The 15,074-nt window shown below is 39.4% G+C and overlaps 1 protein-coding gene across 1 annotated transcript in view; it reads right to left on the bottom strand.

Annotated features, from left to right (window-relative positions):
- The window catches only part of LOC124552313 (protogenin A-like), a 394,295-nt gene that overhangs the window by 51,986 nt on the left and 327,235 nt on the right, over positions 1–15,074 (bottom strand). The window contains exons 13-15 of the mRNA XM_047126586.1: positions 12,567–12,795; positions 7,065–7,195; positions 3,352–3,545 (exon numbers count right to left, since the gene is read on the bottom strand). Of these exons, the coding sequence (XP_046982542.1) occupies positions 3,352–3,545; positions 7,065–7,195; positions 12,567–12,795 (554 nt within the window). The remainder of the gene's footprint in view (positions 1–3,351; positions 3,546–7,064; positions 7,196–12,566; positions 12,796–15,074) is intronic.

Raw genomic sequence — 15,074 nt, 5'->3', positions numbered from 1 at the left:
AATAATATATATTGTTGGGCTACACATGACAGGCCTGGCACCCTCCGAAATATTGATAGACTACACATGGCAGGCATGATACACCTCCATTCTGCAGCTGTAGCCCAACACACCAACAGCGAAAATCTTCCTTACTGCACTAATGCTACATTACATATTCAATAACTTTGTGTATACTCTGCATTTTCTGCTTTGTTCTAAGGCTGATTCTGAGCAAAAATGCAATGCACTTCTTGCAGAAATCTGTATAAAAATCAATGTTAAAGCTTATAATAAGATAGAAAAAATTAATACATGTGGAAAAAGTTGTTACACGGAATTGTTAAGATGGAAAATCACTGTAGTGAGGGAGTAGGAGTTCTGAACACCCTTAGCTGCTTACAGGCGTTGACATACGTCAATGGGTACAGATGAAAATGTGTGCCCCGACTGGGACTCGAACCCGGGATCTCCTGCTTACATGGCAGACGCTCTATCCATCTGAGCCATCGAGGACACAGAGGATAGCACGACTGGGATTTTTCTCTGGCACGCCTCCTGCGAAACCCACATTCTCAACACATTGTCCCGCACTACATTTGTAGTGCCCCCGCCCATATACATAGTTAAGGCTCACCGGCCACTTGACCATCTTCTTCGTCTGTGCGAATGCACAAACAATGCCCGAACTCTTATGGGAATCGGCAACGCACCACGAGTAATGAGTATAATGGGCGGGGGCACTACGAATGTAGTGCGGGGCAATGTGTTGAGAATGTGGGTTTCGCAGGAGGCGTGCCAGAGATAAATCCCTGCAGTCCTGCTATCCTCTGTGTCCTCGGTGGCTCAGATGGATAGAGCGTCTGCCATGTAAGCAGGAAACACCGGGTTCGAGTCCCAGTCGGGGCACACATTTTCATCTGTCCCCGTTGACGTATGTCAATGCCTGTAAGCAGCTAAGGGTGTTCATTTCATTGTAATTTCATTCTAACAAGCTGCATGGTCACCGATGGTATCTGTTCTTTCGGATATGTCCAAAAGGACAGATACCATCTTAGTATATAAGTAGGAGTTCTGCTGGCACCGACAAAATGAAAGTAGAAAGTGGGAAAATATAAATGTGGAACATAAAAAAGAGTTTAACTGTATCTGAAAACCAATAATTTTAGCACCATAGCAATGGCAAATTAAAACATTGGTTCTTTATGTGGTTTCTGGTAAGAAATAGAAAGACCTGTTACAACTGAGACCAAAAAAATACCAGTTATTCAGAACTAAAACACCTGTGACGGTTTTAACTGGTCAGTTTTTCCTATCTCTAGCCAGCATGGCCATTGAAGGACTGTTCATCAGCAAATCACAAATTGTAGTCAGTCGAGAGGAGAAATCGATTAAACAACTGTAGCGAGTTCCTCGTGCTTCATTTTGAAACTGAGTGACAGTACAGCGAGTAATGTCATCGGTCCAGTGTACCCTACTGAATACAATACATGTACGACGCTAGTGCTAGTCGTAAAGACACCTCCTGGACGAGGCAAGAGATGCCACAGATAAGCAGAGTGAATTGCTCATTGCGTGACACAGTTTTGTGGGAACTGGAAGTCTGAAAGCCTTCGGAAACCTCTGTTAAATAATATCGGATGCACTAAGTCAAGCAAGTCTCTGCCTAGGGATTAATCTTCCCACTAAATGTATTTCTTTACAGCATTTAAAGAAATAAGTGTTACTACTTCTGTATGCTCCTGGCATCTAGTGGCAGTCCACTGCACCACTGTACTTTCTGTCCGTTGTGAAATATAGCCTTTGATACTGTGGGAAGTATATATCCCACCAAACAATGGTGTTTTAATGGTTCATGGGAACTATAGTTACAAACACAGTAGTTTCTGGAAGAGGCTTGGGTATGTACTTACCACAAAATTAATCTGTTATTTGTGGTCCTTAGGAAGCATACTTACCACCAACTTAGGGGTATCCCAAAGCTTTTGGGAATACATCTCACCACCACTGTCTATTCCTGACATCTTGTGGTATACAGTGCACCAGGTGTATGAAAACTGCTACAGCAATCAGTTTCTGCTTGTCGTGGGATCACTACTGTTGTCAGGGCACATTGCTTTGCTACTGCAATATACATTATTGTGGCCTGTATCAGCTACTGTGTGATAAAGTTTCTAAGGTTGTTTTCACACTGTGGTAAACAAACTTCAATATCGGAAACAAATATTTTTTTTAAATACTGCACTGAAAACATAGAATAAAAACAGAAAATACTGTTCATTATTTTTTATGTGTAATGGCAACACACATCAGCTCACATATAAGGGAAGTGGGAAATCCATTTACCATCACAGTTTTCACACCTCAAAAAGGTGCCATGTGTAATGTACGTACCACCATAGTTTTTGTTCTTAAATCACAAAAAAAATTAATCACAATTCTAATAGGGTAGGAAAAAAAATTATTTTTGGTGTGTTGCTACAAAAAAATGTGCCCATGAAAGGGTCCAGCATTCATCCAGTGGAGTTATTTGTCACTTAGTACTCTGTGTAAGAAACTATTTATACTTCATCTTTACAGCTGCAGCAGACAGGGAGAGGGAGGGAGGGAGGGAGGGAGGGAGGGAGGGAGGGAGGGGGGAGAGAGAGAGAGAGAGAGAGAGAGAGAGAGAGAGAGAGAGAAATCTTTTCTTTGTGTGAGGTTTTGTTTTTCTTTTTGAGAGAAAGTGAGAGGGTGAGGGGGAGTTAATTAATGATTTGGTCTGGTTATGTTTTACATTTTTGCTTGTTACTGTTTTAGTGTCTAGCTTGAAGTGATTTGTTCATTAATTGTTCTCTTCCTTATTGCAAGGGTTCTTCACATATGAAAGTTTTCCTGTACGGTCAGAAGTTTTTGTTGTAATTGTTCACTTCAATAATGACAATAAAATAATATGTCAAACATAAATATTTGGATAATGTGTGTTGCACAATTTAATTAAATGGAATACATGCCTGGATGCAGCAATAAGTGTTCCGTGGATTGCCATTCTCCCTCAGAGAGATATATAGCAACACAGGCATGCTGCATAAGAAGCTAGAGGAGCAATTTCGATGAAGAATGACGATGTAAGCTAAGTAATAACATACCACATTCGTACGAGTTGTCAGCGCATTTAAAGAGCAGGAAAATGTATTGAATGTTAAACTGCAACTGTTGTGGTATGTTTATTTTTGATATGGTGAGAGGGAATTGTGTGCACATTTTTTAATTTAAAGGACTAAATACAGCTTTGGTGACAGAGTTCAGAGAATCAACGTGGCAAGTATACGGTCTAGCTACCATAATATATAACTAACAGTAACCCGTGTTTCAAGCAACAGGCACACTTACGTCGGCAGAGTGCTTCACAGCGGACACGCTGGCAGCACGGACTGCTTTGCCGGGCAGAGCAGCCGTGCGGTTGGGGTCGACAGCCACCGTGTAGCCGACGAGGACGCCGTTGAGCACGGCGGGCGGACGCCAGGTGACGCGGATGGCTGTCCGGTTCAGGGCTTCCGTCCTCACGTCCCGCACGTGGCTCGGGACTGCAGACAGGTGCAGACTCGTCACGTGACACAATTAGGTGCCTTCGAATCACTGCTGATCTCATAGGTAACTGCCATTACCTGCACGCTGACTAATGCCTGTGATTTTGTGGAAGTTATAACTTGTTTGTAGAAATCTGTAGCTGGAATTTTAAAATTTTGTTCTTCTTTCCACTTACACATATGACCTTTGGTACTGATAATGTTGAAACTGTATACACAAATGAAACTTCAGTTCAATGTTAATTATTACAGATACAAAATTGAAAAAAGATGTGACCTTCAAATACATAGGTAAGTACAAGATATACGGTTTAAATTTTTTTCATAGCCAATTTACATGAAAAACATACATATAAAGCACTAGACCAAATGCAGAATTTAGCATAGCTAAGTGGTCCCAACATACCAGGTGACAGCTACAAAGCAAAAATAATAAACCTTTCAGTAGTTAAAAAATACGATTGTGCTGGACACCCAAAAATGACATCTAGTGGTCACAGTAGAAAGAACAAAGTCTTCATACTTCATAGGCATTTGAGAGAGTCATAAAGAGGCATTCAACATAGCAGAAAATCATTTTAATTTGCATGATGTAATTTGCCACACTTTCCTGTAATATGACAGCTACACATTAATTGGTAATATAGAATTTGTATTTTTCAAACTCAAAAAGTGTTTGTTAAGGCAATGTGGGCTGAGGTTATTGAAATCTTCAGAAAAATAGCTAAACACAGTAGAGAGAGAAAAAGCAATATTTAATATGTACAAGATGTGTTAGGAAACAGTACGAAATGCAGATCTAGAGGAAGAGCTGAGATTAGAAATAAGGCCTAAGCCATCACAGTTCAATGCAGTTGAACGCAGATGGCAGTCAACTGGTCAGTAGCTGACAGCTGCGGAAGTCAGCTGTGAGCTGGTGTGCTACGGAGCCAGGATATTTTGAATAACTGATGGTATGTGGGATGTGCCCAAGTGTTCGTGAACACGACAGACTGGGAGTGTAGTCAATGTCTTTCTCCAGTGGAGCAAGAGTATGGTGACTCCGGAAAGATACACAGGTAAGTGGCTTTGGAGAAATGAACACTTGTGGTCTGTAGTCAATCTCTCTCAGTTTAATTGTGGTGAAATTCTGAATTGTGTCAAGTGCACTGTACAATGAGGAGAGAAAGTATGTGTGCCTTTAATGGAGTGGAATGGTTCATTATACTCACATATTGTACAGCAGGGCCCACAACACAGTATACTGTGTTTTAAGTAATGTTTTCCTTTCACACTGTTTGCATGTTGTTGTGTACATAGTTCTGCCTAGTCAGCGCATACACAACTTTCCCACTAGAGCGCGCCCCGCTAAGCACAACAGCACAGGCGCAGCGCTCATCCGTCTCCGCACTACGAGACGGCGCTGCCTTAGAGACGGACCAAATTCTGCTTCCGCCGATCCCCGTATTAATATGTAATGCAGCCAATGAGATTGCTGCTAATGTAGAACCTTTTCTCCTCGTGGATCACACTCGCGCAGTGATACCTGAACATGTGAGGTATTATAACGAGTGTACAGACCTCCGATTAGTCAGTCTGCATTTGTCTGTACCAGTCTGCATTAGTCTGTACCAGTCTATAGTCCTGTTTCAGTCTGCACCTAAGAAGATTATCATATTCCTGTATGAAGATAAATGTATAGACACTTTGTCAAGTATCAGAGATATGTGAGAATAAGATTAAAGTACCAAGACCAAAGGAACTTCAGATTGTCAATAGCATCCAGAATCAATTTGCGTAATGTTTATGCTTGTTGTTATTTTAATAAATGTGTGTGAAAATTAATCAAGTTCTGTTTAAAGTTGGTCACCGTCAATCTGCTACTCTAAGCGTGCAAGTGGCATTTCTATCATCTGACGGCAGAAGATAAACACGCAACAATAAGACCACGAGACATATTGCTGACACTCACCTACTTCGTTAGAGTGACAAGTCAAATAATCTGATGGTGTGTGTACCGAAGGTCTTACAGTACGCACACCACACATGTGGTAATGATTCTTGAAATAAGAGTTCTGCGAGATTTTGTGTTAGTATGTTGTGAGTGTAATCAATTTCCTCTATACACACTAAGACAAAAGAAGAAAATGACTCACCACAAAGGAGTTATCCAAAAGGGACAGATCAGTAGACAAACAAATGATTACAATTTCAGAAAATCTGATGCTTTGTTGAACAGAAAGTGCTTCACAAACTGAGCAAGTCAATAACGCGTTTGAGTTGTGCTCTCTCCCAACTATTCGTTTTTGTGAACTTTGCTCTCTATCTGTGTTTGGTTTCCTACCATTGTCGCGGTTACGTTGTGGTTCTTCTTCCTTCTACGTGTGGCAGCAGTGATGTGTATTGATATTTGCGCTATGTACCATCTTTGGTTTGGAGCATAGAGTCTACCATGTCCAATACACATTTTTCTCAAGAACCACGAAGGTAAAATTACAGAGATTGGAGCTCACAGGTCGGGTTACCAACAAACTTTCTTTGCTCGGACCATTCGCTCCTGGAACAGGAGAAGGGGGGTGCCAGTAATAAGCAAAGTACCCTGTGTCACATGCCATCAGGTAGCTTGCAGACTGTACATGTGGATCTTAGTTTTTAAATTTTTGTTACATTCACTGACATGCAGTAAACACTATCATCATTAGTTGTAATCATGCCATTACACGCATTTTTATTGTGGGACAACATGATTATGACATTATGTAGTTACAAATTTCATTGTGAGCAAGCCAGCCTGTAAACTATAATCTTGTAAGATGACAGTAATAAAGAAACTGAATGGCCACTTGTGTTAGTTAAAAGTTCCGACATGTCTTCGCAGGCTGGTTGGGCTTCTGGCATTTGACTTTTATTCATCAACATTTGCAAATTTTATACAGATGACTATTTTATACACCAAGCACGGCCACTCCTTTGTACACCAGGTTATGGAGCAGCTGACAATTCTTGTAACAGTTGGATATATTGTTCTCACTATAACAGCTGCAGTACGATTGCAAATAACGGGCTTTTGATGCAGTTTTTCTAATGCAACTGTCCATTTGCCTTCTTTATTATTGTCATCTTATGAGATTACGGTTTAAAAGATGGCCCGCTAACAATGAAGTCTGTACATACGTAATGTTGTAGTTTTGTTGGCTGAAAAAAAGAATGCATGCAATTGCATGACTAAAGCTAATGATGATAGTTTTTGCTACATATTCTATGCTTTTTTACAGTTTCAACAATCTGAATACAGTTGCAGATAGCAGCTGAAACTAGTTACCGTGCTCTAATTACATAAAGGGGAGTGGGAGGTGGTCTAGATGTTAAAAATTTTTTTTACAAAAATTTTTTTTCACTAATTACATTAAGACCGCTGTCTCCTTCCTGATAATATCAAGGCTTTACTAATACCTATTATCACATATCTATGATGAAACACACTTCATTTTTAATGAAAAGTGGTGAATAAAGACTAGCAGTCCTGGTGTCACTCACTGTCTTCTGGTGTCCTGACTTCCATAGTCTGCCCGTAGGGACCCTTCCGTCCAGCCGAGTCCTCACTGCGTATCTTAACCTCGTACAGGGTGTTCGGCTCCAGCTCTGTCACCTCAATGGCAGGTGGTGTGCTGTGAAATGAAATAAAATGTCATTGCACGTGTCTCTGTGAAGGCGCTCTGACAGACATCCATGCGATGTAGCCACAAGGCTGAAAATAATTAAAATATATAATTAACTTTTTGTTTGTTTGCCGACAGATACCTGGAGTCCTGGCACACAGTGGTATCCCTACATCACAGGAACCAAAATGCAGTTTAGTTGTCACGTTTGCGCGTGTGTGTGTGTGTGTGTGTGTGTGTGTGTGTTGTTGTTGTTGTTGTTGTTGTTGTTGTTGTTGACAAAAGCCTTAAAGCCCAAAAGCTTTAATTGTGAGAGTCTTTTTGTTGTGCCTATCTGTGACTTCGCTCTATGGTGAGTAGCAACTTTCCTTTTCATATTGTTACATTCCATCCTGGATTTTCCATTGTTTGAGAAAACTGAAGCTGTTGCCTATAAGAGACTGCAATGGCCTCTCTTGTGTCGTCTCCAAACATTCATGCCCTCCACATGGGCATACCATTAATTATTTGAGACTCAACAGTTTTACTGTACACGTTACAAAAATCGGAGGACATTTATTACCGCTAACTGTAGGCGTACAATACTATGATATTTCTTTAAAATACATAATTTGGTAAACAATTAAAACTGAAAATATTCAACATATCTATATCTACATGTATACCCTGTTAGCTACCAAGTGGTGTGTGGCACAGGGCACAATTTGTGCAAAAGTCAAATTCCCCCCCCCCCCTCTCTGTTTAACCCGCGGTACACGCGAGGGAAAAACGACTGTCTGAACGCCCCAGTACAAGCTCTAATTTCCCTTATCTTTGAATAATGACCATTGCGCGATTTGAAATTTGGTGGTAATAATATATGTTCTACATCCTTGGTGAAGATCGGATTCCGAAATTTAGTGAACAGCCCCTTCCGTTTAGCGCGTCATCTATCTGCATATTAAGTAAAGTGGAGTAAAAACTGCATAGTCACCATTAATTATGTGAGATGAAACTACTTACTGCAAACAAATTACACAGATCCATTGGTGTTTATTACATATAAACAACTGTTTTAACCAATAACATTCACTTGTATCAATCGTATAAACTGTGGCTGCTGGCACGAATTCACAATAAACCGGCCTGGACTATTCCTCGGCCAATGCTCAGAAATTTGTGGAGCAAACCATCCACACAAAACTTTGTTCACTCTGCTCTTCAATCACGATCAGGACGCTGTGACTGGAGATAATGATGGCTCAAGATATATGTAGCAAAAGCTGAAAGGAGGATACAAAAAAGTGAGACTGGCCGTTGTCAAGCAGAAAAGGGCCTACTTAGAAGCTGAAGAGTGAAATTTAGGAGACCAATCAACAGAACAGACAAAAACCAAATAATATTATACTGTGAGTACTTTGGAGTATTGCTGTCATCCAACAGATAGTAAAATAGGCTAAGGAAAAAGAACAAAAGATACCTCAACTCTGTTCTCTGGCTAAACAAATCTTCAATAAAACCACTGTTGACTGTATGATTACATTTGGGAGCTGTGTGTGTGATGATAAGTGACTCAGATAAGGAGAGAATAGAAGCTTTTGGAATATGGTGTTGTAGAAGAGCGTTGAAGCTTACGTAGCTAATGGCACACTGAACTTAATTGGGGAGAAAAAGAAATTTACGGCACAACACGACTAAAGGAAGGTGTAGACTGACAGGACATTTTAAGGTATCAATGAATCGTCAATTTGGTAATGGAGAGAATAGCGTGGCAGAAATGCTCAAGGCATCGCTTATTTCATTTTTAATTAAATGTTCTTGGTATGCACATTTCATTTGAAACTTAAATGCAACTGTTATCATGTATTTCACTTGTAGTGAAAAGGGGAATAGTACCACTAATGCTATCTACAGGCAAGAAACAGTAAACACTGCAAGTAGTGTAACACAGATATGAACATCTAGCAGGAGATTTTGTAACTAGTTTTTGTGCGCTCTGTGAACAGTAACTGATAAATTTATGAAGGAAAAAAAGGATTTTTTCAAATATAGCGTTATTTTAGGACATGCGCATTGTATCTCAAATATTGAAACAGGGCTTATCTAACTTGACTTTATTATCTATTACATTCTTTTGGTTAATTGGAACTCATAAGTGTAATTAATTTATCTAAAAACTATGCTAATTACCACAGTTCCAGGTTTTGATACCATCCTTCCTACATAAACATGTATCTCATTACTGACTTCCTGATAAAGTAAATCAACAGTATATATAAATAAACAATGTATCTACACAGCTAATGATAAAAATATGTTAGCAACTTTTGCACTCTTTTTAGTTTCAGACTAATTATCATTCTCAACTAAAAAATTGTTACTGAAACAGAATATGATATTTTGGTGACTAGATAGCATAATTCTATAGAATTATTGTTGTATTTCAAAGTTCACATTGAGAATAGTCTTTGCCCACTGTTCAGTTAATCAGAAATGTAAATGTTTAATCATAATTTGCAAAAAGTCGGTGAACAACAACAACATATAAACACAGTTCTTATTATTGTAATCTTATAAAAGAGAGGCTCCTAGAAGCTTATTCACCAATGTCTGCAGAATGTTGTGAAAAGTACAGATCTATGTCCAAAAAACCAGGGAAAATGTACACCATAGACAAGATAGTACAAATTACAGCTCATACAATGTGCAGAGTTTTATCTAAGTTTCACATCTGCGAAATCATTCTGTAATTTAGTGACTGTTGTCAGTAATAGATTGGAAAGTGAATGTGTAGTTATTATTATGGACTGTGCAAAATTTCAATAATGCTTACTGGGATAATAGGAATCAACTGTAAACTGCGTTGTTACCTCCAAATTATACCTACTGTGCACATCATTTTCATTTTGATATGACTCTACTTGAAGGGCAGGGCATAGGTGTATGTGTTAACGATTTACTTGCTGCCTGTTAATTATTGCATGTGGACCACATTCTTTAAAATAGCCTACTTTACACAACCATTTTTCAGTCAGATTCGACAGAGGTGCAGCTACCAGGGTACACCAGTGTGAACATATTTTGTTGTGCAGAAGTGGTATGTATGATGTAAATTGGGAATTTCATTCAGTTTTATTTAAGAAAAAATCCAATTATCACAGAAAACTTAAGTCTTATCGCTGAGTAACATTTTATTTAGAACAAAAGTTGCTTGTAGAGGAAGGGGGTGAAGATGTTGAAATAAAAAATGTGAATCAAAACACCTTAAGCCATCTAAATTTTCAGATTTTACTGCCAATTCCAGTGTTATACTACACTATCTTCAGGCCCCCTGATTGACATCCCTGACCTGACTCACTACAATTCAAAAACAGCGAAGTGCATAGCTACAACCCTAGAAGAAAGGATTATCTTCACTACTCTGGATTAAATCTGACTTTGGCACAGAAAGGGGTGAATTATACTGCCACAAAAATCTTTGGTCCTTTGCCAAATGGCATTAAGAGACTGACAGATATCCAACCAACATATAAAACAAATAAAAAGCATTTCTGAACGACAACTCCTAATCAATAGATGAATTTTTTGATATGAAGTAATAACTGTAATAAATAAATAAATAAATAAATTTGTGTAAAGACGACGTATGTTAAAGTGACATGTTCCACATTATTACAAAATGTCATATTCATGATCTATGGAACAAGTATTAATGTATATATGTATGAAGAATCTCATCTCTTGTACAATCAATCTTGCAGACTTATACAAGAGGTCAGATTCCTCCTATATGTCGGTCAGGGGGCCTGAAGGTGGCATACGGTACCACTGAAACCGATAGCAGAAGCAAAATAAAATCTGGAAATTTAGACAGCTGAAGGTGTTTTCGTTTGACATTTTATACTGAACAGCTGAGGTCCTGCAACCTTTTGAAGATGAACTTGCTGAGACTTGAAGCTGGCAGATGTTAGAAACAAAACAGTGATTCATCCTTGTTGGAAATCAATGAAGGATGATGCCACAAACTGGGGCATAAAACTTGTAGGTGGAGACAGGAGCTCAAACACAGCTGGTTCAGATGGATGTAGGCTGCAGTACTTACGCAAAGATGAAGGGGCTTGCACAGGACAGACCAGTGTGGATGGCAGTCTCAAGCCAGTAATCAGAGTGAAGGCCACAACAATATACCTATTTTTCGTATTAACCATTTTCATGTTGAAGATTTTTCACTGTATATTATTTACAAATATTCAGAGATTCGAGTGTAATACTAATAAGCCTTCACACATCGAGCAAACTAATTAATCATGCAAAGTTAGAGTTGTTTCCTCCAGGTAATATGAAATGTTAGCATTTATTACACACTGTTTCTAAACTATTCAATGGCTACAGCTCTCTCACTCTATCAGTACTGTGCATCAGGTGGCAAAAAATTAATTTCCCTCCTACAAACAAGTAGTCAGTACTGTGCATCAGGTGGCAAAAAATTAATTTCCCTCCTACAAACAAGTAGGACTCCACTATTCACTTTGCCTGGTCCTTCCGCACAAAGTACCCGGTGATCAAAATGTCAGTATAAATTTGAACACTTAATAAACCACAGAATAATGTAGGTACAAATTGATACAAATGCCTGGAATGACATGGGGTTTTATTAGAACAAAAAAAAAAAAAAAAAAAAAAAAAAACACACCCCATATTGCTAGACGCGTGGAAGATCTCTTGCGACCGTTGTTTGGTGATGATCGTGTGCTCAGCCACCACTTTCGTCACGCTTGGCCTCCCAGGTCCCCAGATCTCAGTCCGTGCGATTATTGGCTTTGGGGTTACCCGAAGTCGCAAGTGTATCGTGATCGACCGACATCTCTAGGGATGCTGAAAGACAACATCCGACGCCAATGCTTCACCATAACTCCAGACATGCTTTACAGTGCTGTTCACAACATTATTCCTCGACTACAGCTATTGTTGAGGAATGATGGTGGACATATTGAGCATTTCCTGTAAAGAACATCATCTTTGCTTTGACTTACTTTGTTATGCTAATTATTGCTATTCTGATCAGATGAAGCACCATCTGTCGGACATTTCTTGAACTTTTGTAGTTTTTTGGTTCTAATAAAACCCCATGTCATTCCAAGCATGTGTGTCAATTTGTAATCTCTATCTACATTATTCCGTGATTTATTCAGTTTTCAAATTTATACTGACTTTTTGATCACCCAGTATGTGCTGGCATTTTTGTTATTTCTTTACCAGCCATTGCCTCCTGCAAAGTACTGCAAGCATGAGGAAAGCCTACTATTCACTATTATTTTTACTCCTAGTATATAACTAAGATCAGTCCCAACCTTCCTTTCCTCAGAGACTGTGACCGGCAGCACGGCAACCTCCGACGTACCTGACTAAGAAGTGTCGCTGCTTCCCCTCTGCTCCACCCGGAACACCCAGAGGTATAACTGCGACACTGTAGCGCGCCACATCTGGCGAGGCGGTCCACGCGATGCGGAGGGACCGCGGGGAGGTAGGGGTGGCCGAGACGTCTAGCGGGGGAGGCAGCGACGGGACGGACACCGCGAAGCCGGCCACGCCACCGGAGCGCACGCGAATCTCGTAGAGTGGCCCTTCCACTGCAACATGGGATTCATGACTGCAGCACTATAAACAGTAACAATAAAAAAAGTCTAATGGTGTGTTTCCGGGTATTCAGCCAACTTGTCATTTTTATTTCCTCCACAATATTTCAGCAAGGAGCCCAGTTGTCTTCTTCATATGTTGTGAGTTTTGTCAGAATGGAAACGACATACCAAGCAGCAACCATAGCAAGAAAACCTGAGGTCAAAATACTGTCCAGTAGGCGTATGAGGCATTACACAGGCACACCAAATATCATTAACTGCTTTCTTGAGCACACTTGAGTACAGGTGGCCTGGAGTTGCTTTCTGCCAAACTGTTGATAAGTGTCGAGTACGTTCAAGTTCATTCAAAAGACAACCAAATTATATTTCTGTCATGGAAGTGTCAGGGGTGAACACGAGCAGTTCAAAAAATAGCCACTTTTTTACATGGAAGTGTCAGGAGTGGATAAGATCGGTTCAATAACAACCAAACTTTTTGGACATAGGAACGTCAAGTGTGTGCAAAGGTAGTTAAAAAATGGTATTTCACATAAAAGTGTCATGGGTGAACAAAGCCACTTGAGAAACCAATCAAACTTTTTTACATGGGAATTGAAGTGCCCTAGGCACATTTCACTGGTACTCAGCCTCCTCAGTAACCACCTCGTTTTGCTCTGTTTGTATACCGTCAATCGGGGTTATTTCGGACGGTTTTGTCGTTATTTCGATTGTAACTTTTGTATATATTGTTAGATTAAATTGATTGTTATGGAAGTGGTTGGGTATATGTGTAACGAATAAAATATCCCAGAACCAGAAAGTATATGTGTAGGTATATTTATCTGAGCCAGTTAAATAAAGTGTCCGTAGTCACCCCATGGATTGGGGTGATTTTGGACATGTGTTTTTTAAATCTCTGTCCGAAGTTACAGTATATAGAGAGCGAATTCAGACAGTTACTGCCCTTTTTTTTTTTTTTAATCTAAATGCGTTTTATTTGATTTTGGTGACATTTTACACATTTTAAGGAAGCCGATTGTTACGAATAAGTGATATGGAATGATATAATAAATGTTATATATTACAGATAAGTTTTTGCTTTGCAAGAATTTAAATAAACAGTCTCTTTGTTCGGTTCTGCACGAGCTCATTTAATATTTTTGCTTAAGTGAACAGAAAGATCTTCTGACTGTCATTTGAAGAATAAATGCACCCATTCTTCTCCTGGCAAGATATTATGAAATTTCTTCTCTTTTCGGCTAAATTTATCAAGGTAGCCTTTAAATAAATATCTACTATCCAATTTAGTGAAGGGAAATCCCCAATGTGCAGCCCTCAAGATATCTTGCTTCAACATTTCTTTTTCTTCTTTATTCAGCACTGGCTGTCCTCCCATTTTTTTTTCGGATGTACTTCCTGCACTTTATTTTGTAGGGTTGATTTAGGTATACCATACTAATCACATGCTTTTCTGTACAATAGTACCACTCTGAATATCACGAACAGCTTTATCTAAAAGTTCCGGGTCATAATTACACTGTACTGTAGCATCTCTCCTGCTCTTATACATTCTTGGCATTGTCCGAAATCACAGTACACAGTTTTACAAAAACCGTTGTTATTTTATAACCTTGCACCAGAAACTTGACAAACTTGTACAGAAATTGTCTCAATGCTGTTAGCTACTGAGCGCGTTGACAATTACGCTTACAATAACTTCCCACTCGGCGCAACAATAGAAAGTTCCCACTTTACGATAATGCATGGATTTTTAACACTGAGACTGTTCGTCAATTATTCACCTAGGGAAACAATTGACGCAAAATAAAAGTTGTGGAAAGCGATAAATGCAATCTTGCGCTTAAAATAACTGGCGCACGGACGTTAAAATAAGTAACACTCTGATTCTATGCAGTAGCAAAGAGCAAATAAGCCATACTGTCTGAATTCACCCCGTTTGACGATATCTTGTACTTTCCAAGCTACTGTTATTATAAGATGAGATGGCACTTGTTAGTTTGTAGATTTACAAATTGGGTTATTATGTCGATTAGTAGAAATGTAGCTATTTTTTTGAGCCGGTGCTCTTTATGTTACACTAGCTGCTGTTTCTATGAACTACTTCCTACTATGCATTTGTAAAGCTTTACTGGTTTCTGAGAATGCACGCACATGGGTTCATACATTGTGCCAGCTGGACAGGTAATGTAGGAACATAGGTAGGTACTGTGTGTGTGTGTGTGTGTGTGTGTGTGTGTGTGTGTGTGAGGGAGTGAGGGGTACGTGTGCTC

This window comes from Schistocerca americana, chromosome 10 (genome assembly GCF_021461395.2).
Source record: "Schistocerca americana isolate TAMUIC-IGC-003095 chromosome 10, iqSchAmer2.1, whole genome shotgun sequence".
NCBI lineage: Eukaryota > Metazoa > Arthropoda > Insecta > Orthoptera > Acrididae > Schistocerca > Schistocerca americana.
This window is presented reverse-complemented; position numbering and strand designations above follow the sequence as displayed.